This window comes from Aspergillus saccharolyticus (genome assembly GCF_003184585.1).
Source record: "Aspergillus saccharolyticus JOP 1030-1 unplaced genomic scaffold BP01scaffold_10, whole genome shotgun sequence".
NCBI lineage: Eukaryota > Fungi > Ascomycota > Eurotiomycetes > Eurotiales > Aspergillaceae > Aspergillus > Aspergillus saccharolyticus.
Window position 1 is genome coordinate 124,144 of NW_020290620.1, and position 22,390 is coordinate 146,533.

General features: G+C 53.7%; 10 protein-coding genes across 10 annotated transcripts; 6 read left to right on the forward strand and 4 right to left on the reverse strand.

Moving 5' to 3' along the window:
• Positions 1 to 4: 4 nt before the first annotated feature.
• BP01DRAFT_355449 (galactokinase galE) lies at positions 5 to 1,965 on the forward strand. Its single transcript, XM_025574693.1, has 3 exons — positions 5 to 873; positions 924 to 1,805; positions 1,853 to 1,965. Exons 1-3 carry the CDS (start codon positions 218 to 220, stop codon positions 1,887 to 1,889), a joined length of 1,575 nt encoding a protein of 524 aa, XP_025432403.1. The 5' UTR covers positions 5 to 217; the 3' UTR covers positions 1,890 to 1,965.
• Positions 1,966 to 2,228: 263 nt separating this feature from the next.
• pfa4 (putative palmitoyltransferase with autoacylation activity Pfa4) lies at positions 2,229 to 4,443 on the forward strand. The gene is made up of 5 exons (XM_025579092.1): positions 2,229 to 2,690; positions 2,821 to 2,992; positions 3,134 to 3,430; positions 3,544 to 3,622; positions 3,703 to 4,443. Exons 1-5 carry the CDS (start codon positions 2,290 to 2,292, stop codon positions 4,110 to 4,112), a joined length of 1,359 nt encoding a protein of 452 aa, XP_025432404.1. The 5' UTR covers positions 2,229 to 2,289; the 3' UTR covers positions 4,113 to 4,443.
• On the reverse strand, positions 4,442 to 6,438 carry BP01DRAFT_355451 (proline dehydrogenase family protein). The gene is made up of 2 exons (XM_025574694.1): positions 5,563 to 6,438; positions 4,442 to 5,478 (listed from the first exon to the last, which is right to left on the reverse strand). The coding sequence occupies exons 1-2, from the start codon at positions 6,144 to 6,146 to the stop codon at positions 4,629 to 4,631; spliced, it is 1,434 nt and encodes a 477-aa protein (XP_025432405.1). The 5' UTR covers positions 6,147 to 6,438; the 3' UTR covers positions 4,442 to 4,628.
• Positions 6,439 to 7,415: 977 nt separating this feature from the next.
• Positions 7,416 to 8,693, reverse strand: BP01DRAFT_15411 (copper acquisition factor BIM1-like domain-containing protein). Its single transcript, XM_025570649.1, has 3 exons — positions 8,067 to 8,693; positions 7,694 to 8,007; positions 7,416 to 7,638 (listed from the first exon to the last, which is right to left on the reverse strand). Exons 1-3 carry the CDS (start codon positions 8,278 to 8,280, stop codon positions 7,438 to 7,440), a joined length of 729 nt encoding a protein of 242 aa, XP_025432406.1. The 5' UTR covers positions 8,281 to 8,693; the 3' UTR covers positions 7,416 to 7,437.
• Positions 8,694 to 9,784: 1,091 nt separating this feature from the next.
• BP01DRAFT_396857 (WD repeat protein) lies at positions 9,785 to 11,507 on the forward strand (the record flags this gene model as incomplete). The annotated part of the gene is made up of 6 exons (XM_025578490.1): positions 9,785 to 10,088; positions 10,248 to 10,377; positions 10,480 to 10,528; positions 10,591 to 10,931; positions 10,985 to 11,111; positions 11,167 to 11,507. The coding sequence occupies 6 exons, from the start codon at positions 9,785 to 9,787 to the stop codon at positions 11,317 to 11,319; spliced, it is 1,104 nt and encodes a 367-aa protein (XP_025432407.1). The 3' UTR covers positions 11,320 to 11,507.
• Positions 11,318 to 12,601, reverse strand: BP01DRAFT_15455 (type 1 glutamine amidotransferase domain-containing protein). The gene is made up of 2 exons (XM_025570651.1): positions 12,387 to 12,601; positions 11,318 to 12,318 (listed from the first exon to the last, which is right to left on the reverse strand). Exon 2 carries the CDS (start codon positions 12,238 to 12,240, stop codon positions 11,482 to 11,484), a length of 759 nt encoding a protein of 252 aa, XP_025432408.1. The 5' UTR covers positions 12,241 to 12,318; positions 12,387 to 12,601; the 3' UTR covers positions 11,318 to 11,481.
• A 248-nt stretch (positions 12,602 to 12,849) lies between these two features.
• BP01DRAFT_381485 (uncharacterized protein) lies at positions 12,850 to 13,284 on the reverse strand (the record flags this gene model as incomplete). Its single annotated transcript, XM_025577309.1, has 3 exons — positions 12,850 to 12,897; positions 12,960 to 13,027; positions 13,116 to 13,284. The coding sequence occupies 3 exons, from the start codon at positions 13,282 to 13,284 to the stop codon at positions 12,850 to 12,852; spliced, it is 285 nt and encodes a 94-aa protein (XP_025432409.1).
• A 906-nt stretch (positions 13,285 to 14,190) lies between these two features.
• BP01DRAFT_337738 (putative C6 finger domain protein) lies at positions 14,191 to 16,780 on the forward strand. Its single transcript, XM_025573295.1, has 7 exons — positions 14,191 to 14,386; positions 14,470 to 14,582; positions 14,639 to 15,505; positions 15,556 to 15,642; positions 15,702 to 15,997; positions 16,058 to 16,481; positions 16,545 to 16,780. The coding sequence occupies exons 1-7, from the start codon at positions 14,243 to 14,245 to the stop codon at positions 16,720 to 16,722; spliced, it is 2,109 nt and encodes a 702-aa protein (XP_025432410.1). The 5' UTR covers positions 14,191 to 14,242; the 3' UTR covers positions 16,723 to 16,780.
• A 383-nt stretch (positions 16,781 to 17,163) lies between these two features.
• On the forward strand, positions 17,164 to 18,767 carry BP01DRAFT_337742 (DUF3500 domain-containing protein). Its single transcript, XM_025573296.1, has 2 exons — positions 17,164 to 17,543; positions 17,602 to 18,767. The coding sequence occupies exons 1-2, from the start codon at positions 17,327 to 17,329 to the stop codon at positions 18,690 to 18,692; spliced, it is 1,308 nt and encodes a 435-aa protein (XP_025432411.1). The 5' UTR covers positions 17,164 to 17,326; the 3' UTR covers positions 18,693 to 18,767.
• Positions 18,768 to 19,661: 894 nt separating this feature from the next.
• On the forward strand, positions 19,662 to 21,836 carry ayg1 (heptaketide hydrolyase ayg1). The gene is made up of 6 exons (XM_025570660.1): positions 19,662 to 19,729; positions 19,792 to 20,067; positions 20,129 to 20,203; positions 20,272 to 21,011; positions 21,164 to 21,296; positions 21,411 to 21,836. The coding sequence occupies exons 2-6, from the start codon at positions 19,975 to 19,977 to the stop codon at positions 21,738 to 21,740; spliced, it is 1,371 nt and encodes a 456-aa protein (XP_025432412.1). The 5' UTR covers positions 19,662 to 19,729; positions 19,792 to 19,974; the 3' UTR covers positions 21,741 to 21,836.
• The last annotated feature ends 554 nt before the right edge of the window (positions 21,837 to 22,390 follow it).

Below are 22,390 nucleotides of genomic sequence, written 5' to 3' on the forward strand. Positions count from 1 at the left end.
GTCGCCAAAATTGTCAAATGGGTCAGGAACCGTCATAGCTGAGCCCATCGCCTAATTCATTTACTACTAGCTGCCACTGCATCTATTTCATTTCCCCTTTACTATTTTACCTGTGAATTCCCACCCCTTCTCTCCTACTCTTCTTCTCTTCTCCTCTCCCCGTTCCCTCCCATCTAAAATCTCTCACCGGCGACCGCACTTGTTGTTGTACCCCGCCATGGCTGCCCCGCAAGAACTTGTCCCCCAGACCGAATCTATTGCGGAAGTCTACGCAACCGACGACGCTTCCACCACCTCGGTCGCTCCGGAGAATCAGTCTCGCTTCAATGCTCTGGTCTCGAAATTTACCAAGCTTTACTCACATCGGCCCGATTTCGTCGCGCGCAGCCCCGGTCGTGTCAACATCATCGGGGAGCACATTGATTACAACTTGTACGATGTCTTGCCCACCGCCGTCAGTGTCGATGTGATCATCGCCGTCAAGGTGGTGCCTGCGAATGGTTCCGAGTCCGTGGTCAAGATTTCTAACGTGAACCCGGAGAAATTCCCCACGCGCGAGTTCCCCGTGCCCCGCGACACGGACATTGAGATCGACCCCAAGAAGCATGACTGGGTCAACTACTTCAAGGCTGGGCTGTCGGGCGCTCTGAAATTCCTGCGCCAACGGAACTCCGACGGCTCATTCACACCCGCCAGCATGGAGGTCCTGCTGGACGGAAACGTTCCCCCCGGTGGTGGTATCTCCAGCAGCGCCGCCTTTGTGTGCGCCAGTGCTTTAGCGGTCATGAAGGCCAACAACCACGATGTATCCAAGCAAGACCTGCTCGATCTGGCGGTCGTGTCTGAGCGGGCGGTTGGTGTCTACTCCGGCGGGTGAGTTACGTTTCTGTGATATGTCGATTGCGGCCTCTGACTTTCCATAGTATGGACCAGGCGGCCTCCATCTTCTCCCGTCGCGGCTACTTGCTTTACACTCAGTTCTACCCCAACTTCTCAGTTCAGCACGTCCCTATTCCCAAGGCGGACGAAGAGATCACTTTCCTGATGGCGCAGAGTTTCGTCACCTCCAATAAGGCGGAGACCGCTCCCCGTCACTACAACCTCCGTGTCGCGGAGTGCACGCTTGCGTCTGTGGTGCTGGCTGCCCGCAACGGGCTGAGCCTGCCCAAGGATAACAGCTCGCTCGGGTACAGTCTCCGCAACTTCCACAATGAGCTGATGCGCAAGGAAGGTCGCCTCGGTGATCCCCTGGAGTACCAGATCGATTCTGTGATCCTGAGCACTCGGGAGATCCTGACCCAAGAGGCCGGCTACACGCGCGAGGAGATCGCCGACCTTCTAGGGATCACGGTGGATGAGTTGGAGTCCAAGTATCTGTCGTCGTTCCCCGTCCAGGCGGAGCGCTTCTCCCTGCGGCAGCGTGCCCTGCACTGCTTCACCGAGGCTCGTCGGGTGCTGGACTTCAAGGCTTGTCTCGCCAAGGCTCACACTCTGGATGAGAGGCGGATCCAGTATCTAGGCCAGCTGCTGAACGAATCGCAGGCCTCCTGCCGGGACCAATATGAGTGCAGCGCTCCCGAGGTGGATGAAATCTGCGCCATCGCCCGTCGGGCGGGCACGCTGGGCAGCCGTCTCACAGGCGCGGGTTGGGGTGGTTGCACGGTTCACATGCTGCCGCAGTCCAAGGTTGAAGCTGTCACCAAGGCGTTGAAGGAGGAGTACTACCTGAAGCACTTCCCCGACATCAGCGAGGAGAAGCTGGCCCAGGCGATGGTCATCAGTAAGCCGTCGAACGGCTCGTTTCTGTAAGTGCCCTTAATCTGACGGTGTGACAAGATGCTAACTATGACAGGGTGACGGGTGCGGCGATCGCGGAGGTTGAGGTCTAGGTTTTTTATGCAGCGTGGTACTATCTAGCGAGATGTAATATAGCTTAGTGCTGAGATTAATGGAGATGACTTGACTTTATTCCGATACCATTGTGCATACCGGCATCCTCGATGGTTTATGGGGGTCTCGATTATAGCTTCTCAGGGAGTGCATGATGTCATTCCCATTGCATTTATGCGCTGATTATGTACTGTGCAATGTGCAGTATATTGTTATGCCTCCGGCTACCAGCGGTAAGTTACCACCCGCCTGAACAAGCAGGCCACCACAGCCACCAAACAAAACAAACACCTTATCAGTCGTACGTTTATCGGTCTCATCTCTCGTGCACGCCGCATCGAACCCACCCCCTGATCTTCCTCCTACACCCCAATCACCCTCCAAAGATGTCTTAGCACTATGCCCATCCCGTCACACTCGACCTTCTCCCTCGCCCAACTGGCCGCTCCGGCCGTCACCACCCTCATCGCCTTCCTGGCCTATAGCTCGCAATACCTGCTCCAGCACTTCCAGCCGGCGCCGCTGCGGGGTTCGGAATTCTGGCGACTGAATGTCCTGGCGGCGTGCATCTGGATCTGCTACTATCGGACCTGCACCGTAGACCCGGGTCGCATCCCCAAAGACTGGAAGTCGAAGCAGCAGCAGCAGCAGCAGCAGCAGAAGCAGCAGCAAACCGCCAGCTCAGGGATTCGTAAGCAGCCGCTGGGGACGCAGCAAGTGGGAGGAATCGGAGCAAGATGGTGTCGTAAATGCGAAGCGTATAAGCCGCCGCGAGCTCATCATTGTCGAAGTTGTCAGAGGTATCGATCGCTCCCACTTCCCCTGGTCAATGCTCTTAGCAGTGAATGCTAGTCATAATCTTTTCTTCTGTGTCGTTTGTTTATCTTCTTCTCTATCATACTAATCAATATACTTGGTTCGGGTGAGCAGATGCATCCCAAAAATGGACCACCACTGCCCCTGGACCGCCAACTGCGTCTCACACTTCACGCTCCCGCACTTTGTGCGGTTCTTATTCTACGCGGTCGTGGGGATGGGGTATTTGGAAGCGGCGCTGGTGGAGCGCGCCTCGTTGGTCTGGGCTGCGAGGACGTTACCTAGTGTTTGTGCCCTTCTCCTCCTCCTCCTCCTCCTCCTCCTCCTCCTCCTTCTTTCCAAGTTCCCAGACATCCAGCTCCACCCTCCTCCCCGCGCGCACTCAAGAGGAAGAGAACGGATATAACTAACATCTCCGGGAGGATAGTATCTCGGCCCCACCGCCCTCCAACTCGCCCATCTCTTCATCCTCCTCCTCGTCAACAGCCTCACGGTCTTCATGCTTGGCATTCTGTTAGTGCGCACTGTCTGGTCCCTGGCGCTGAACATTACCACCATCGAGGAGTGGGAGATTGAGCGCCACCAGACGCTGCTGCGGCGCGCGCGGCATTTCGGGGGCTATCTGCAGGGGCCGGGGGGCGTCCGGGTGCAGATCCGGAAGCAGGAGTTCCCATTTGACGTGGGGGTTTGGGCGAATTTGAAGGCTGGAATGGGAGGTGGGAATGTATGTGACATGCTTGTTGTTGGATTGGTTTGATTCGGTCATTGGATCATGCGGCAGGGTGGCTAGCTGATCTTGAGCTATGTATGTTGATACTGACTATGCCGCTAACGCAGGTCCTAAGCTGGTTCTGGCCCCTAGCTCGAACCCTCGATCGGCGGTCCGGGTTGGAGTTCGAGGTCAATGGCTTTGAAGGTACCTGCCCCTGCCCCTGCCTCCTCCCCTTCCTTTCCTCAAAGATACATTTGGGGTCGGATATGCTAATAAATACATAGACCCCTCCCTCCCCTGGCCACCCCCCGACCCAGATCGAATTCCCTGGCGTCCTACCCCTCCCCTTCATGGTGCAAGCCACAGCACGAGCACGAGCGCCAACACCATCCCACCCACGCAGACCGAGACTCAACCCCCAGTCCTCCGCCGCAAACGCTTCCACCGCCGCTTCAACCACCGCGGCAATCCCACCGATGCTAACAGCGATGGTGACAACAGCAACTCTGCCAGTAACAGCGACGCTGAGTCTGACTCAAATCTCACCGAGATGGACGGAGAGGAAGGCTGGCGTAACGCCGAGGGCGAGCGGCTGCGCGACTTCGGGGTGGAGGAGGATGTAGAATTCTATGATGAGGAGGATATTCCGTTGGCGATTTTGATGGCGCGGCGGGGGCTGGTTGGGGGTTCTTAGTTTGTTGTCTATGGTGGTGTTTCTTTGTGTATCTCATGTGGGGGGTTTGCTTGTGGATTCATGTGGGAGGTTCAAGGTCAAAGGGTTCCGGATGGAGAATTAGGCTAGAGCAGTGGGTTTGTGAATTTGGGGCCATGGTTAGGCGTATGACCGGTATGGCAGTCTTAGCAGCCGTGTCCTGGCTGCGGAAAAAGCATTCGCCTCTGGAAGTGGGTTGAGTATAGATAGGGCCAAGCAGTCCACGGTACCGAGGTAAGTTATACTTGGCGTTGCTTATCTGCTTATCTGGAACTTGCTGAATATCTTAGGCTCAAGTTCGATACAAATGAGCTACCTACAAAATACCATAGAACGATCATCTAATTCAATCACATTCGGCCGAACAAGAGCCAGGGCCAAGCGAACGAGAGCTAATTTTATGCTAACGCCATCTAAATGCAATGAGACGCTCAGGGACTCACACAAGAGAAAACACAGGACGCCAATAACCAGAGCAGAAACAAAGTCGTAAAAGCATCAGTTGCGCAGACCGAAGGCCTGGCGCGCCCGACGGCGCAGCTCGCCCATCATCGCCTCCTGCGACTGCTTGGTGCGGCCGACGGCCTCGGTGTTCTCGACGGCGCGGCGCATCAGGAAACCCATGCACTCCTTGACCGTACCCCAGGTCAGCAACTTGTACACATTGGGCGACTCCTTGGTGGCGGCGGCGTCTCCCCCGGGGAAGCCCTGGAGCAGCTCGCAGCTGACCTCGTCGGCCATGCCCTGGAGCTGGGCGTAGCTGAGGTCAACGCCCTGCGACTCGCCGGCGGCGGCCTGCTCGAGGCGGATGGCGTGGGCCTTGCGGACGGAGTCGCGGTTGTGGGTGGCGATGATGACGTTGAGCGGGGGCAGCTGGGTGGTGTGCTTGTCGGAGTGCGGGCGGAGCATCGCGTTGTAGCGGCGGGTCAGGAGCGCCTCGACGACCCCGTCGTAGCACGCGTCCGTGTCCTCCTTCACGTCCCAAATCAGGTGCCGCGGCTCCGTCTTCAGGTAGGCGCCGCGCACCAGCTTGACGCCCGCCGTGAACCCGTGCTCGCGCGCGAACTCGAGGTGGCGTGAGATCGTGGCGGGGGTCGACTTCAGGTACGCCTGGTACGTGTTGAAGAAGATCGCCTTGCCGGGCGTCCGCGAGTTGCAGTACTGCTGGTATCTCAGCGCCCAGTTCTCGATCCCGTGCTGCACCGCCTGCTCCTCGGCGTCGACCAGCAGCCGTGCGTTGCGCGCGATCGCCAGGTCGCACACCTGCTTGATCGCCTTGTCCATCTGCTCCGAGGGGTCCAGCTTGTTCTGGAGGTAGTGGAGCACCTGGTGGCCCATTCCGGTCCATCTGTTGTGCAGATGCATTAGCTTCGTATTCTTGGAGGAAAACAGTTCCGGATTTTGGGTGGTGAAAATTGGGGGGAGAACCTACTTGAGAGCCACAAAATCACCCTCCTGCGCCATATCTACCGTCTTGAGCGTTCCATCAAGCCAGGTCTGGATCTCTTCGCGGGCGAGCTTCTCATCGAAGGGGTCGACGTTGCCCTCGCCCACCAGCACCTCGCGCGCGTACCCCAGCAGCACTCCGCGGTAGCCCAGCGATTTGATGTCGCGGATGGAGCGCGTGACCTCCAGCTTGTTCTCGCCAGCGTTAAACTGCTTGTAAATGGTGTGCTTGACGACGGCGTTTAGCAGCGGGTTGCGGGCCACGTCGAGCAGGGCGGACTTGGGGTGGGCCAGCGTGGATAGTGCGAAGATGCATGGCTTCAGCAGCAGTTTGGAAGACGAGACGGAGAGTATGACGAGCGAGCGCAGGACGGTCGACAAGGGCAGCTTGGCGAGGGGAGTGGTGGAGGAGGCGGTGCTCTGGAGGGAGGCGGAGACCTGGTGCTGCAGAGTGGTGGTCGACGAGGCAGGCGAGGCGACGACGGACGACTTTGCGTTGCTGGTGCGGCTGACATAGCGGCGGCCGGGGGCGCTGGCGAGTGCCCGCATCGGGCGGCGGGCGGCCTTCATAGTGATAGGATTTGTATGTAGTGTGGTGTAGTGTAATGTAATGGGTGTAATGTAGTGTAGTGTCTGTGAGAGGAGGGATAAGAGATGAGAAGAAAGCTCAATTCTAGAAGACAAACAAGATCAGGAGGGAAGATGAGAAGATTTCCTTGAAGGACTACTATAAGAGAGAAATTTCATTTCTTTGTAGTCCGGTCCGCGTGCTGTATAGATAGTCTGGAACTGATAGCAGGTGGGAAGCAGTAGCCGGTGGAAACCGGGCGGTCCTCCTGCCGGTTGCCCGCATACTCCTTATGTTAATATAGACAGCACAGTGACAGACCAATGCCGGTGATAGCCTTTCTCATTATTCATAAGAAGCTCAGGGGGAGCTGACATCAGTCAGCCACATGACTTCTGCCCTTCACTAAACTTAGAGAAAAATGCTTACACAAAACGCATTGCCCTCGTGATCGTCTCGTGATGTCAACCCGCATGGGGGACATTTTTTCCACTCCCCACAAGGAATAGATACTGTGGTGATCACCGATGTCATGAATTGTGGCAATTGCCAGACGGTGGCTACTCTGATCGGATCAGGTCCAGTGAGCACCTCCTAAAGTCCCTATGAACCGCCCCCTGCCCCAATGCGCATGACCTGAAAGCATCCTCGTACAACAGTGACGCCTGGAAAAGTGGTTGATGCGTTCATGGGGGAGGCGACTGCGATAAGGCGATAAGCAGCAGCAGCATCAACAGCGCCGGTGAACGGGCCGGTTGGTTCAACTGCCCCACCGGAGTTCAAGTGGCTGAACCGGCCCGGTTAAGCGAGTCTGGCACGTGCCCCGTTCAATAGCTTCCCCCTTTGCGGTCGATTCTCGGGGTATCGCAGACCGGGGTGGGTTTTCCATCTTATCGGCTGACGCTAGCCCGCCTCGGGCAGTACATCCAGATCTACGATTACGATGTGCAGGACATACGGAAATCTTTCACCATCCGGAAGAGCCCTCCCGATGGTGTCCATCTCAGTAGCGGGAAGCATTTCCGTCCAAGACTGATCTCAACTACCCAATGATGTTCTCCAAGAGTCTAGCTCATGGCATATGGCTTATTCAGCGCACAAGATCAGTGGTCTTATGTGGTACAGGAGACAACGGAGATACACAGGGTCATTTCAATAATGTAGTCGTGAATGCCAAAGAACAGGCAGATCATGCTTTCATGCAATTACATTCAAAGAACCAAGACAGGAGATTGCGGCTAAGGGTATGACGAAAGAAGAGAAAACAGGAACAGATGCTAGCAACTCAGCCTGTTATAAAATCCATGCACCCAAGGCCGCTGCCAGCAGAACTGACACCATCACCGGGCTGTTTGAACCGTGCGAGGCGGCGCTAGTGGCCGTCAACGAGGTAGACGCGAAGACGTATTTGAACCCGATGTCCGACGAGTTGAAGCAGTTGTCCTTGGTGACCTCGGCGACCTCATCGTCCTCGGCAAAGGTGATATCCACGCACTTGATAATGAGCCATTAGCACGGCAGAAGATCGATCGCAAACAACGATACTCACATCGTATAGAGCTGCTCCATGTTTCGCCACCTCGACGATCTGAATGGTGGCGTTGTCTCCCGCCTTGACGGTCATATCGGCCGGCAAGGGCACCTGTGGCAAACAGATCGTGCCCGGGTAGGGGTTGTTGCTGGGGCCGGTAATCTCGAAAACCGAGACCATGGGAAGACTCATGTTTTCGGGGATCGTCCCGATACCCAAGTTGATGTACATGAAGGCCGTTGAGTGACCCTGGAACCAGCCCGGCTGGAGAGCGATAGCGCCACCGTTAACAGGCCATTTGGTCCGGTTCGTCGACGTGGGCATACCACCGCCTGATGAGCAGTCAAATGTTAGCGAGAATGCTTGGCAGAAGACGGACCATCGAGCATACATGGGTAGATCCATTGCATTCCATAGGGATAGACGTAGGAGCCATTCTCCCACGCCACGCCCAATCCGTTGGTCTGCTGAACCGTGCCGTTCGTGTGCAGGTTGTTACCCCGATACCCAGGGTAGGTGATGATACTATGGGCGTTGACGAGACTGAGCGAGAGCAGCGTCAGGGCTGCCAGGCAGCGCGATATTGACACCTCGAAGGTCTGCATATTGTCTGAATGGGATTGCGAGCCGCGAGGGGCGCAAGGACAAAAGGAGGAAGGTAAGCAAGCGGCAAAAGAACGAAGACCAAGAGTCTATGCGCTCCAGTCAAAGCTCCCAAAAGCCTGTTCGAATGTTTCAGTTCGAGTTACCGAGAGAGCCAGACGGCATCAGAAAGGATTCTCATCGAAACACAAGCCACCGTGAATCAGGAGGGTTGGCAAGAGTTTTTGAGTGCCAGACTGAGGGTATGGGCAGTTCCTACGATGGCGCCTGCATAGTGAGGATGGCGGGGACTGCAGGTCCAGTTCAACGAGTCAAATTGCAGAGCACGGTGTGATAACTCCCGCAGGGGAGACCATCCAGGGTCGATAGTTCAGGTTGAGGATTGTCCAGTCTAGATAGCAGGAGACCATGCGTTGCACCGAAGAGGCGGAGAGACACATCGCCTGAGGCTGGGGATTGGACAAGAATTCAGTCCAAGCCGCGGGGCTGCAAGAGAAATCACGTTGACCGAGTTGAAAGAGGCATTTCTGCGATGTTATTCGTTGGGGAAGAATTGGAGGTAGCGCCCGGATCGGAGGCTAGAGGAGGAGAAATGCGGGCGCTATTCAGTCTGGGCGCTTAGAGATCAACTGCGACTGATTGCGGCGGAGGTGTGACAGAACTGCAATCACCTTAGCGTCAATGTGTGTGAAAGAGTGCAATAGAGCAGTGCTTGCGGGTAATGGTCGGTAGTAATTGGCTTGTTGGCCTTTCCCCCGCTTTAGACTCAGTATCGCAAACTCAACGCTCAGTTCATGCTTAGAACATTTATTCCTCGACCAAGTAAAACTATATCGCAGCCCACACTGTAACCATGCATCTTGAATGGCCACGACTAGTAGCAACCACTACAGTGAACCTCCGATCAAATGATGTCTGGATCAACGGATTGCCTACTTTAGACGATCGTTCCGCCCCTAGAATTTATATCACCGTACAAATATCGTTTCTCTTCGCGGTAGAAGGATTATCGCATGATGAAGGCTCTCCCCATACAGATATCACTACATAGAGGAGTAAGCACGTGATTCTAACTAACAAAGTAAGAGAATCTATTAGATGATATCGATTCAAAAGTAATAATCACGTGTTTATACTGTTGAACTACTAATTCCATCTTACAGAATCCAGTTCTTTGATGGACTGAGTTATAACTGACCGCCTGTATGATATACTGATATCTACCTGTCTACAACGATGCATATGGCGTGACGCTTCCCGTGGTTGTTGTGAGGGGGGTCCACTGTACTCTTCATTGTACTCTGTTGTACAATTTGGCCACCAGGTCATTATCACGTGATAGTCATATGCCGTGTCCTGCATGTCACTACAAACAGTGCAAACACGGACTACCGCCTACGATGATGGGCTGCAGAATTTCAGACCCATCACAAAATATTTACTTGAAATTGTGCGGAGTATAGAAGCGTTATTTAGATCAACTCGTACTACCATCGGCTACTAAACATGCACACTCTCAAAGCAGTCGCGTCATCCTCACTGTCCCTTGCCGAGGACCACTACATCTATTCTATTGCCGCCGCAGCTCCCGGCTCATTTGCTGTAATCTCATCCGACGACTCGCTGCGGGTTTTCAATGCCGACGATCTCAGCAATTCGTCCATAATCACGCCCAGTGCACATGAAGGCGTAACGTCTCTTAGATCCTACGATGCGGGCCAACAGCTCCTGGCCACGACGGGGAGAGATGGCAAGGTGAAGCTATGGGATATGCGCCGCGGAAAAAGCCCGGTCGTAGAATTGCATACATGTAAGTGAACTTTTTGTTGTTCTGCAGCCTACGTCCTTTTTGGCTGGATGGCATTGGCGAATGGAGAGAAGAAGTATCCACCTCGTCTCAGCACATATCTCAAGGACAAGACGACAAAATAAGTACCGCATGCGCGAATATTTGCTTACCCTGTCTTAGTAAATCATGCTCCCGCCTTGTCGCTTGCATGCTCTGCCCAAACTAATGATATTGCTGCGGGAACCGAGTACATCAAGCATGACAATGTGTATCAAGCTGTGGTTGCCTTTTGGTATGTCCTAAGCCCTATGTTGCATTTACCTGCGCCTATGTCCAGGAGTCATCTACGGACTGCATGATTGTGTTAGGCTGGCGCGAAGCTAACTGTCAAAAGGGATATCCGTTCAGCGAGTCAACCACGGTTACAATACATTGAAAGTCACAATGACGATGTCACAGAGGTGAGCCTTGCTGCGCTGAACGTCCGCGTTGATCAATCGTCGTCACTTGCTAACCAAGAAAGCTTCAATATCACCCAACTCTCAACCACATCGCCCTGTCCGGAAGCACTGACGGGCTGGTGAACATCTATAACACCAATATCACCGATGAAGACGACGCGCTGGTGCAGGTCATCAACCACGGATCCGTCCACCATGCCGGGTGGTTGGATGAGAAGACAGTCTATGCCCTGAGCCATGACGAAGATTTCGCCATTCATCCGATGACGGACCCCGATGACCAGACCGCCGGGGAAGCCGAGCCCACTCAGTTCAATGACTTGAGACAACCGCTCAACTGTGAATACGTTGTGCAACTATGCCAGAACAGTCAAGGCCAGTACATTGCTGCGGGCAACAAGCTGTATGGAAACCATCCTTTTGCTACAGGTTGAGAAACCAAGCTGACTTTTATAGCGAGCAACGGCTGGACCTGGTTCCGCTTGTATCCTCACCGTCGTGGCAGTTCGACCAGACCAATTCGTGGCGTCTTCCAGGCGCTCATGGAGAAGAGGTCATCCGGTCGGTCTATGTGGACGAGCAGGTAAGTGTCCCGACCATAGACACCAGCCCTTACACGAGCTAATTTTATGTCCCAGTCCCAATCTGTATTGACCTGCGGCGAGGACGGGTGCGTCCGGGTGTGGAAGCCAGAGGCTGGAGACTCGGCCAGTCAAACGGACAGTTCGGCCAAAGGAACGCGACAGAAGGAGAAGCGATCCAAGAACAAAGATCGATTCAAACCCTACTAGACCGATGAATCAGATTTGCATTAGCGACCATTTATCGGGCGTCTTCGCTTGTCAATACTACAGTGCCCGGTAATCTCAGATACTACCACATTGCGAGCAAGTGAGGTCTCAAAAAAAAGAACAAGTCATATTCTCATTAGCATATCATTAATAGAAACCATCTCAAACACTGATCATGTTCAAAAACCTGTTCCCCAACTCATCCGCCGCCATCGGATTGCCCCCCGTCACCAGCTCGCGATGCAGAGTCGTATAGCCAACCTTCTCCGACAACCCGGTTTCCATAATTGCCCCTTCCTCCTTCAACCTGGACTCGACCTTTTCGACCTCCCCCCCAAGCAACGTTTCCATTGCCTTCTCCTCAGCATCACTCCACGAAGTAATATGGTACCCCTTATACACAAAGTCCCCATCCCCCGCATATTTAGTGCTCAGCAACGCATAAGGACCATGACAAATCGCCGCCGTCGGCTTATTCTCCTTATGGAAGTAGCGCAAAATCCGGCCCAGATCCGGGTTATCACCCAAATCCGCCAGCGGCGCGTGGCCGCCGGGGATGAACACGCCGGCAAAGCTGGCCAACTCCTCGTCGCTGATGGACGCCAGAGGACGGGGGTGGCTGAATCCGTTTTCGCGCTTCATGCGCTCGATGAGGGCGTTTTCGCGCCGCCGCTCGTAGAAGTTGCCCGCGAAGGCCAGTAGGGATTCGCTGTTCGGGTCCGGGGCAGGCTCCTCACCCTTGGGCGACGCGAAGGTCACCTCGTGCCCGGCATCGAGGAGCTTTTGGAGGGGTTTGGCGAGTTCCATGAGGAAGAAGCCGGATGGCTGGTCGACGACTTTGCCCGCTTCCGGGCCGGAGATCTTCTTCAGGGGGAAGGAGTGCGCGTCGCTGAGGACGATGAGGACTTTTTTGGTGGGCATTTCGGTCTTGATTCTTGGTTTTCTTGGTTGATTAATTGAGTTGGGTGATGGATAGATGGATGGAAGGGCAGGGAGACGCTGGTGGTAGGTTATAAGTATTGGGCTTTTTCATCGAGGGCTAGTTGGATGACATGCGCATGACGTACCTCCAGCTGGCTGCTGTCTTTCGACCCCCAACTCAGTCACTCTTACGTAAACTGGCAAGTACATTAGTTCACTGCAACATTTTGTTTGAATCATTATGATCTGAGAGCAGGAATATAATATCATTAAGTGGGTAAGAAATTCAATTCTGGCTGCTGTTCCACTAGACTTGCACTCATGTGCAGGAGGAGTATGACTCCCGCTCCCCGCCACACCCACAATCCTGTCACCAAACCGGGGACTAAACCTAACCCTGAGTTACTCCGTGAGGCCCAGTAAGGCTCAGGTACAGTACAAAACACCCCTTCACTCTTAACTTTTAACTGAAAATACAATACGATACTCCGTACAAGATATCGACATATCATCCCTCCCAAGGCACTTCTCCTAGATCATCATGCTCCTCGCATCATTTATACGCTCAGCATCGCCCGACAACCTGCTCAAACCAGCAACCGCACTCATTTAATCATCCTCGTACACCCCATCAGCCGTACAGATAAACTGCGTGTTCTATCCACAGACACAGATTAGCACTATAGCTCCAGCACCAGAAGAAAGAAAAGATAACTTACAATAGTATAACAACACGCCACAGCCGCACCATTGGGACAACTGGGAGCAGGATCCGCGAGCGCTTGACCTATAATCAGATACCAAGGTTAGACACCAGTCGTCACAGCCACCGCACCGCGGGGGAATATGTGAAGAAAGCAGACGGAACAACATACATCCAAACCCCTCCATCGCCAAATCCGTGTTTGGGGCCGGCCCATAACTGTCACAGCAGTAGGGGTGCTGGAGCATCCCGGACTTGTCCTTGGCGAAGGGGCAGTATTCGATCCAGTCGGCAGCGGCTAGAGATGCTGTTAGAGCGAGGAGGAGAGCCTTGAGTTGCATTTTAGGGATGAGTGATTGGAAGGACGAGAGGAAGGATATGGTTGTGTTGGTGTAGTAGAGGAGGATGGGCAATATAGGAGTGAGATGAAGTTTCAAGGAAGAGCACAGAGTGTGGCGCTGGGCAAGGTATTTGAAGGGTCGATGGAGGGGGGCCAGGGTAGAGATTAAGATTGCTGGGTAAAGTAGGGGGAGGATGTAGCTAGGGTGATGGAGGCGCGTGCGCGTCTTTCTGTAGGTACAGTGTAGCACTGGATCATTAAATGCGTTGTTTGAAGGGGTGGAGGTTGGGTTGTTTATCCCTTGCGTGAGGGTTTGAGGTAATAGAATTGTTAAATGTCTTGAGACAGTTGGTATGTTTTGGTCAAGTAGGGTGGGCATTCCACTTGCTGGGATGAGATGTAGTGTACGTCCGAGGTAAAAGATGTTCTTATAGAAGCTGCGGGAGGAGTCGCATTTAAAAATGAATATCGTTAATTGATCTATAGTTGTTGTAAACTAGGAACCATGAACCTGTCTAGCCCCAGCAACTCTGACACAGGCATCCATTGGTGCACGGTATACAATGTACAGTTACTCTCTAACACAGACTATGAGTAACAGGAGGATTCAAGCCTTCTTCCTGTGTCGGTTGGTCTGAAGCAGCTGCTCAGATCTTCTTCATCGATGTGAAAAGTTGATGCTATCAGTAAGTACTGTAAAGGGCCAATGCACGACTGACTCCGCAAAATCCGGCGCAATGCAAAGATCCGTAGCTGGCACGTGCCGGCTGATCCGCTCTGCAGGCGCCCCGGCAAACAGCACAAACACTCGGCACCCTGTCGCCTAACCACGTGATCCAGACCAAGCATTTTCGAGTCACATGGAACCGCCTATCTATCGTCTTATCCAGAATCGCGGAGTCATCTATTGATCTCAAGCAACGATGCCATGATACCCCAATTACCCGTGATTTTATACCATGAACAAACGTCCCTACTCAGGGTCATTATCCCACAGTGACTCTCAGACACCCGAGCTTCCCGATCACCTGCCTAATGACAGCCCGGAGCAGCACCGAGCTTCGGCGGCGGTTAAGAAACCCCGGAATTTCATAGCCACAGTGGTTGGTGACCCTTTTTGTCTGGCCCAACACAACCCTTGGGAGGTGTTTGGCGTAAAACGATCGCAAATAACATGTAGTCATAGGCGTGCGAAAATTGCAGACTGAAAAAGACCAGATGCGACGAATCCCGGCCAAAATGCGGCCTATGCAAGTCTCTTGGCTTGGAATGTGTCTATAATGAGCGCAAGACCTCCAAGTAAGAGGCCGATAGACAACGATCGCCAATCCACTAAATGTACTGACCTGTCACAGGCGGGATCACTCGCTGAGTTTGATCATGAGTACTCTGCATCGACTTGAGACAAAGCTTGAGAGTGTTCCTACTGCCATCTCCGGAGACATTCATTCTCTGCGAAATGAAATGATCCATGCACTAGATGCCTCTCCAAGCGTCTCACCATTAACACGACGTAATTTTAACACCAAGGAGCCGGGGGGCTCAGACAGGCCCCAATTGCAAGGCCTCACTCCGAGAACAGTCGACTTCAACAACGATTTAGACCATGATAGTCCCGGCTACCTGCCTTCGAGCGCAGTGGACTCGAACGGCCTGGTATCGATCTCTTTCAGTCAGCATGGGGTGATCTCGTGGATTGGAGCACAGAATATCCTCCCAAAGAGACTCCTGGAAGCCTATGAGAAGCTCGGAAAGAATTACGTGATTGACATCGAGATGAAAAGACCCATGCTGCCGATGTACATCTGCCCTTTCCCACCGCACGCTGGGGACAATTGGTTGGAGACACTCCCCCTGGCTATGATCAAGGGACTATCGGATGCATTTTTCACCACTTTCAACCTGTACACGCCAATCATCGACAAGAACTTCTATTTTGCTTCGACGCTTGGCGCTGCGATCGAAAGTAATTTCGGGTATACAATCGAGAGCTGTCTCGCCTTGAACATCATGGCTCTAGGCTGTATCGCAGTGCATGCGTATCAAGAGGGGAACTACCCTCTGCCAGGGAGCAGGACTAGTCGGTTTGAGCTGCCTGAATGGATGGGTGTTGTCTATGAGGAACCCCCGGGCTTACGCTTCTTTAACGAGGCTCGCCAGCGCATGGGCTTCTTGATGTGTGGTAACGATCTCCAAAGCTGCCAGTTCTACTTGCTCTCATTGTAAGATTGCCCCTTTGGAGTTGCTGCTCTGATTCTAATTTGCTGCGCAGCGTTTACTATAGCCAGATCCTGCGGCCCTTAGATTCCTGGGCCATGATCCATCGTGCTGCTACCTGCTGTCTCTCCATGCTAACCAAGTATGTATTCCCCCATGTTATCTATTCTTTGTTACAGACGATTTAGCTAACATCCTTAGCCGTGACGTTCATTTTGACGAGTGGGAAGGCGACATGAAGTCTCGAGTGTACTGGAATTGCCTCATGAACGAGACAATCCTTATCCAAGAACTACATGTTCCCCCAAGTGGTCTTGCACGCCTGGAGGAGCTTGTCCCAATTCCAAAATTCATCAGCTTCGAAAGCGTTGGCTTCGGTGCCTCTCGCTCCATGTCGTTGGACGAGATTGATGATTCCTTTTTCCAATACCATTTCCTGGCGCAGGTCGCCCACCGTATAATACTCACCCGTATCCGGAATTCCTTGTATTTCTACTGTGAGTCGATTTGTCTCCTCTGCAGCTGATTACCACGACTAACCATCCACTCTCCTACAGCCGACTCAGGAACATTTCCTCGCCCAGCCATCAATACAGAACTGCACCACCAGCTCGATCAGTGGCGCGTCAACCTACCTGCCGCGTTGCAATTCTCCGATAGTACACCCAATCCTTCTTCGGACAACGATGCTGCCGCCTCTCCCCCGACAGAATCACACTTGCCGTTTGACCCCACGCGTCATGCCCTATCCCCTGCAATCGCCGTCTCCGAAGCCATGCTCCGCGGCCGCTACATGATTGCCAAATTCCACATTGGCCGGCCCTACCTCTACAAAGCTCTCCATATTCCCGCCTCCTTGACCGACCACGATCTCGAGCAGATCCGCAGCGGACTGCTTAACGCTATGAACTGGCCCGTCGTTGGGGGCATATTCCGTCGGATGAAGAGCTGCATCCCGATCCGATTTGCATTCTGCTCTCAGTACGTCTCCCACGCATTGGCTTATTCGGGTGTTATGGACCCGTGACTGATGATTATCCCTAGATTCTTCGGCCAGATCCTTCTTTTCTACTGTATATCCCATTCACCCGATGCCCGATTGCGCGACACCTTGCCCTCCGGCTGGGAGCAATGGAACCAAGAGATGCTGCGGTTCCTGGAGAGCTGCGCACCGCATAGTCCAGCTGTAGCCAAAGATGTAGAACTCCTTGGCTTGTTGTAGCTTGATGTATCTAAAGAAATTCTCGACGCAGTTCACGTGACAAGTTGTCATCAGTGTCAGAGTAGAAGCTGCGGTGGTGACGCCACCAGAGGGACTCCACTAGCCTGAATCGTATTTATTGGAAATTTTAACCCCACGGGGGGGTAAGACATTTCCCACGCGCTGACTTGGCAAGGAAAAAGATCTGACAATCTCCACCGAATTCAGGTGTTGACCGTAGGTTCCGTCGGCTGAGACGCTCAGAAGAACGAGATTCCCAATTGGTCTTTTTCCTGCGTGGCAGAAAAGCTGGTTACGAGCGGGTAAGATTTAGACCGAGCCCACGGTGGAAGGTGGGGAGACGCTGTGGGAAGAAGTGGGGAAGACTCAGTACAGTTACTGGAATAGTATGGGGAAAGGTGGCGGAAAGCTGAATTCGTATGTTTCCCCCATAGTCATACGTACACTTCTTTCCCAAGCCGATAAGGATAAATAATTTCCTCTCTGCCTCGGACCAGAGCTATTATCTTTCGCCTCCCCTCCCCCCTCCTCCCCTTCTTCTTCTTCTTCCTCTCACGCATTGCTCTCCCCTCTACCACAATCGCATCATCTCTCCCCTTACACAATGACTCACTCCGAAGCCGAGTTGCAGAAGCCTACGGGCGAGTACCGTCAGTACTTGCCTGACCTCAGTCTGAAGCGCTTCCAGGTGATGCGCACTCAGGACGCCCATGAATACGCACACGACTTCAAGACAAACCGTCAGCCTCCGTGGCTGCACGCCCTCTATATGCACTGGCTGGACCTGTTGCAAGAGCCCTTCAAGGGTGTAACCACCGATGGTAAGCACTCCCGCTGATAAGTCCAGAGCCGCGTTCTCTTGCTGACCAGCTGCCCCAGGAACCGTTCGTCCCGATCTGTTCAAGCTTCAAGATGAAGGCATCCCGATCGACACGATTGTGGAAGCCGTTCAGAACGTGCTGTCGCTTGCCGACGAGAACCAGCGGAAGGCCCTGTGCTACCACATCGATTCTCCCGAATGGCGGACCTGGTCCAACCCCGAATTCCTTCTCAGTCACAAGGGTGTCCGCCTCGATGAGATCAGTGACAAGCTCCGTGACGCCGTGCTGAATGTTCTCAAAGTCACGCTATCGCCTGAAGGCTACGAGAAGGCCATTGCGGCCATGCGCATCAACCACTTCTTAGGCGAGCTGGTCGACGGTACCAAGGTCATGAATGAATACTCCTACAACTTCGTCCTCTTCGGTCGCCCCTCGACCACCCGCCCTTGGGGTTGGTCCTTTTACGGCCACCACCTATGCTTGAACATTTTCCTTTACAAGGGTCAGATCGTCGCATCTCCGTGGTTCACGGGCGCTGAGCCCAACGAGATCGACTCCGGCCCGTACGCCGGCACTCGGATCATGCAGGTGGAGGAGGAACTCGGATTGCGGCTCATGCAGTCCCTGTCGCCCGACCTTCAGCAGAAGGCGCGTGTCTATGCTGAGATGCACGACCCGGCGATGCCGCCCGGCCGCTGGAACCGCGACGACCAGCGCCATGTCTGTGGTGCGTACCGGGACAACCGCGTTGTGCCTAACGAGGGTATCCCGGCGAGCACGTTCAGCGACGAGCAGAAGAAGCTCATGTACGGAATCTTTGAGCAGTACCTGCTCTACCTGCCTGCCCGCGCCCGCCAGCTCAAGCTGGATCATATCCGCCAGTTCGAGTCCGAGACCTATTTCTGCTGGATCGGTTCGTACGGGAATGACGATCCTTTCTACTACCGCTTGCAGAGCCCGGTAATCCTGGTCGAGTTCGACCACCACTCTGGGGTCTTCCTCAATAACGAGGAGCCCAAGAAGTTTCACATCCACACTCTGATGCGGACGCCGAATGCCGGCGACTACGGCAATGCTTTGCGTTCGCAGATCCCCGCAGTGGAGGGGTTGAATGGGAAGGAGATTGTGTGGGAGAAGTCCGCACTCTGAGAATCGCTCAGGCCCTGTATATATGATGAAGTTATGTGAATAGTGTTTCAATATTATCAATGCAGCATATATGAGTTCATTCAAACCGTCTTGTCCTTACTGAGTAGACACATCCCTGGCGGCAGGTGTTGTTGCGCCAGCTCCACGCCGGAAGATCCGACCCCACGATCGGGATTCCCTGCGTTCCTTGCGATTGCCGACTGATCCAACCCGAGAACAAGAAAGCATTTGCCTCGGAATAGCCAGGAGTTCTGAGATCTGGAGTTGTTCATCCCCCCATTCAACATTCATCTCATTCATGCTGGACGTTCCGAAGTCGGCATTTACGGTCATCCATGCCTCAGGCATGGAGCGACGAGTTACCCCGCGGCTGCTGCCTCCCCCCCCTTGCTTCGTCTCGGCATTAATGCCTTCAAAAATTCTCAATTTCGGAAAATTTGCATGGCCCTCCCTTTCGTATGCTAGTCCTTTCATGCTACTTAGAGCCCGCAATGAGTTGTTCAAAGCAGAGAGAACCTGTCGACCGGCCAAGGTGGGGTCTCCGAAGGCGTTGATACGGTGGAACCTCAGCCCCTCCACCACCAGCCATGGGCCGAGATATCATGCTGGGTGTAGGTATCGCTGCATGCACGACAATGCAACATGGCTCCAACAAATGATCCAGACAAAGAACATACGTTGTGGTGTGATCTCCGACAGGATGAGTTCATTGTTCTAATAGCGGGGTGGTTGAATGCAGCATGCAACATGCTCATTTCGCTGCTCTCGATCCCAAGTGGCATCAATAGGCATCAAGTGGCATCCCCGCTACGAAGCGGTAAGGCAGGGAAGGCTGGGTTTGCTCTCACTATCTCGACTCACCATCTCTAAGTGCGACTGTTGTGGATAGCATTTGACGACCCGAAGCGCGGAGATTGACCTGCCGTGAATGAAAATGCCTCATAACGAAAGAATGCACATCTACCTTTCTTTTTCAGAAGGACAGTCCTTCTGGCACAAAAAGCCCAGCATCACACGTTCAAACTCGCATCACTAATGTATCTCCTGCTTCAAAAGCCTGTTCGCGACCACCATTGCTGATATGCACTCCTACATTCAGGCATCAACAGCTGCATATATCGTGCGCGTTAACTTTGCTGTCGTGGCCGTGCATACGGCTCCTTTCAGGCTCGAACTGTTTTAAAAAGCGCCCCTCCAAGTGCTGGAGTGCGATTGAACTTGAAAGCCCGTCTCCAGCTTTTTTTTTCATTTTTCGAACAAGAGACAAGCATAGAAAGCAAAAATGGCTCCGTGGCTTATGGGCGAGAAGTTCAACACTGTCTACCCGCACAAGGGGTCGATCAAGGCCCTTTGGGAGACGAAGTGGAAGTTTGCTGTATGTGACTTTTCTCTGGCTCCTCTTGATGGTGATAGTGCTAAGACCAAATGCTATACAGTGTGAGAAGTCGGTCTATCCCTTCCACGACGGCTCGATTGAGGATTTTGAGCCCATCTTCCAGAAGTTGATCAAGGTAGGATGCCCTTCTGACGTCTACAATCATCACCAGCCTTGCATAAAGCTTAAGCTCATCCTCGCCAGGAAAACATCAACGATGCCTACGAAGACGCCTACACACAGGCCTTCTTCCCCATTGCCGAATCCCTCGAGCAACAAGCCACCTCCGCCCTGAACAACAAGAACCCGCAAGAGGCCTCGGACCTTCTCCGCCGCGCCGCCGTCGTCTACCGCATTTCGCGCTTTCCCTACGTCGACCCGACCAAAGACGACATCAAAAAGGAAGCATTCGCCCGCCAGAAGCGGGTTTACCTGCAGGCCGCCTCCTTCTGGACCCCCAAGATCGAAGAAGTGATCATCCCGCACAAGAACCAAGCGGCAGCCGACGGTCCTAACGTGCCGCTCTTCGTGCGCACCCCAGAGCACGCCTCCGCCAACGCCCCCGTGCCCGTGATTCTGTTAATGACGGGGCTAGATGGCTACCGCCCGGACAACAGCCAGCGCACCCACGAGATCCTAAACCGCGGCTGGGCCGTCGTCATCGCGGAGATTCCCGGCACCGCCGACTCCCCTGCTGATCCCAGCGACCCCGCCGCTCCGGACCGCCTCTGGGACACCGTGCTGGACTATATTGCCAGCCGGCCGGAGCTGGATGCCTCGCGCGTTGCCGCCTGGGGCTTGAGTGCCGGCGGCTTCTACGCTATCCGCGCCGCCCACACCCACCGTGACCGGCTGCGCGGGTGCATCGCCCACGGGCCCGGGTGCCATTACTTCATGGATAGGGAGTGGCTGACCCGCGTCGATGATCACGAGTATCCTTTCTTGTAAGTCGCCAGTGCCGGTTGCACCCTTAGGATAGACATGGTGCCGCTCTAAACACCTTCTCCCCGCCCCCCTCCCCTTCTGCTTCCTCTGTTCAACGATCCCGCACAAACCAAGCACACTCACTAACCTCGATTGCTTCCTCTTCGCACAGGTTAACCCGCGCTTGGGCCAAGAAATACGGCTACAATGACGTGGACGACTTCCGCGTCAATGCCCAGAAGAAGTTCTCGCTTGTCGAGACCGGTATCGTTGACCAGCCGAGTACCCGGCTTCTTCTGTTGAATGTGGGTGACCACCTCCCCCTCCCCCCTCTCTCTCTAAGGTCTAGAAATCAAAAACAACTTCACTCAGTGGTCTGAACCGGATGAATTAACGAAACCCCCGATTGCGGGTAACAGGGCATCGACGACGGCGTCACCCCCATCGAAGACTGTCTCGTCTTGTTCAACCATGGAAGTCCCAAGGAAGGACGGTACGTAACATACCTTACAAAATCTGCTGAGAAGCTCTTCCCCCGGAACGATCTGTTCCACGCTTGTCTTTCTTTTTCCGTGGTGTCTTTTTTTCTCCCGCACAAGCCGAGCTTTGCCAAGCTGACTGACTATATCCATACTCAATGCAGTTTCTTCCCCGGTCTTCCGCACATGGGATACCCACACAGCCTGCCGGTGTCGTACAAATGGTTGGAGGAGGTGTTGGAGTCGAAGTCTGCCATGCTTAAGAATTGAAAAGATGGGTTGGGTTGAGTTGCCTCCGGGACAAGTCGGGGCACTCACGTCGAGGGTAACAGGCTACAGGAAAAATCCAATGCGCTTGATTCTCGTTCATGCCGACCACCCTATCCCTAAAAAACCCCATAGCAGAACACGTAGTAGCAATTAAGCTAGCTGTTTCAAGCCCTGGCTGAGAGTGAGGAGTCACTACGAAGCTGCAGGTGTTAATTTATCTAGTGGAGGCTTTTGAACTATTAGTCTTACTGCCTTGCCTACTACAAGGCTTACTTCGTATGAAGATCTTTACTTACATTCATGATCGCTTTTACTGGTAGTAGACGCTCGCTAGTTTGTCTTGGGTTAGAAGTTCGCGGTTCTTTTAGCTAAATAAGTACTTGTAGTCACGAGGTCTTTCGGCCAAGCCCTTGGGCTACTGTGTTAGAAACCCTACCTTACCTGATTGTTGGCGCCATGCCTTGGGCCACACCACACTTCAACTCCCGGCTAATATTAGATCTTAGTGTTAGACTTGGCTAGCCGGCTGGAACGTCAAAGTGCACCTGAGATATCTCTCCCGATCGAAACTGAATATGCTTCTCGACGACATTGATGTACTGTACACTAGGCGTGTGCTTCGCTTGCCTGCCCGTACTTGGCCTGCGCTT

What these genes read in the sequence shown, in the direction of transcription:
- BP01DRAFT_355449 (XM_025574693.1), top strand. Translation starts at nt 218, where the DNA reads ATGGCTGCCCCGCAAGAACTTGTCCCCCAGACCGAATCTATTGCGGAA. An exon ending in GTTGGTGTCTACTCCGGCGG is followed by an intron (nt 874 to 923) that starts GTGAGTTACGTT and finishes GACTTTCCATAG; the next exon opens with TATGGACCAGGCGGCCTCCA. An exon ending in CCGTCGAACGGCTCGTTTCT is followed by an intron (nt 1,806 to 1,852) that starts GTAAGTGCCCTT and finishes TAACTATGACAG; the next exon opens with GGTGACGGGTGCGGCGATCG.
- BP01DRAFT_15411 (XM_025570649.1), bottom strand. Translation starts at nt 8,280, where the DNA reads ATGCAGACCTTCGAGGTGTCAATATCGCGCTGCCTGGCAGCCCTGACG. An exon ending in AATGCAATGGATCTACCCAT is followed by an intron (nt 8,008 to 8,066) that starts GTATGCTCGATG and finishes ACTGCTCATCAG; the next exon opens with GCGGTGGTATGCCCACGTCG. An exon ending in ATGGAGCAGCTCTATACGAT is followed by an intron (nt 7,639 to 7,693) that starts GTGAGTATCGTT and finishes CTCATTATCAAG; the next exon opens with TGCGTGGATATCACCTTTGC.
- BP01DRAFT_15455 (XM_025570651.1), bottom strand. Translation starts at nt 12,240, where the DNA reads ATGCCCACCAAAAAAGTCCTCATCGTCCTCAGCGACGCGCACTCCTTC.
- BP01DRAFT_337742 (XM_025573296.1), top strand. Translation starts at nt 17,327, where the DNA reads ATGACTCACTCCGAAGCCGAGTTGCAGAAGCCTACGGGCGAGTACCGT. An exon ending in CAAGGGTGTAACCACCGATG is followed by an intron (nt 17,544 to 17,601) that starts GTAAGCACTCCC and finishes CAGCTGCCCCAG; the next exon opens with GAACCGTTCGTCCCGATCTG.
- pfa4 (XM_025579092.1), top strand. Translation starts at nt 2,290, where the DNA reads ATGCCCATCCCGTCACACTCGACCTTCTCCCTCGCCCAACTGGCCGCT. An exon ending in CATTGTCGAAGTTGTCAGAG is followed by an intron (nt 2,691 to 2,820) that starts GTATCGATCGCT and finishes TCGGGTGAGCAG; the next exon opens with ATGCATCCCAAAAATGGACC. An exon ending in CTGGAATGGGAGGTGGGAAT is followed by an intron (nt 3,431 to 3,543) that starts GTATGTGACATG and finishes CCGCTAACGCAG; the next exon opens with GTCCTAAGCTGGTTCTGGCC.
- BP01DRAFT_355451 (XM_025574694.1), bottom strand. Translation starts at nt 6,146, where the DNA reads ATGAAGGCCGCCCGCCGCCCGATGCGGGCACTCGCCAGCGCCCCCGGC. An exon ending in GGTGATTTTGTGGCTCTCAA is followed by an intron (nt 5,479 to 5,562) that starts GTAGGTTCTCCC and finishes TCTGCACAACAG; the next exon opens with ATGGACCGGAATGGGCCACC.
- ayg1 (XM_025570660.1), top strand. Translation starts at nt 19,975, where the DNA reads ATGGCTCCGTGGCTTATGGGCGAGAAGTTCAACACTGTCTACCCGCAC. An exon ending in AGACGAAGTGGAAGTTTGCT is followed by an intron (nt 20,068 to 20,128) that starts GTATGTGACTTT and finishes AATGCTATACAG; the next exon opens with TGTGAGAAGTCGGTCTATCC. An exon ending in CCCGGCTTCTTCTGTTGAAT is followed by an intron (nt 21,297 to 21,410) that starts GTGGGTGACCAC and finishes TGCGGGTAACAG; the next exon opens with GGCATCGACGACGGCGTCAC.
- BP01DRAFT_337738 (XM_025573295.1), top strand. Translation starts at nt 14,243, where the DNA reads ATGAACAAACGTCCCTACTCAGGGTCATTATCCCACAGTGACTCTCAG. An exon ending in GGAATTTCATAGCCACAGTG is followed by an intron (nt 14,387 to 14,469) that starts GTTGGTGACCCT and finishes ATGTAGTCATAG; the next exon opens with GCGTGCGAAAATTGCAGACT. An exon ending in CAGTTCTACTTGCTCTCATT is followed by an intron (nt 15,506 to 15,555) that starts GTAAGATTGCCC and finishes TTTGCTGCGCAG; the next exon opens with CGTTTACTATAGCCAGATCC.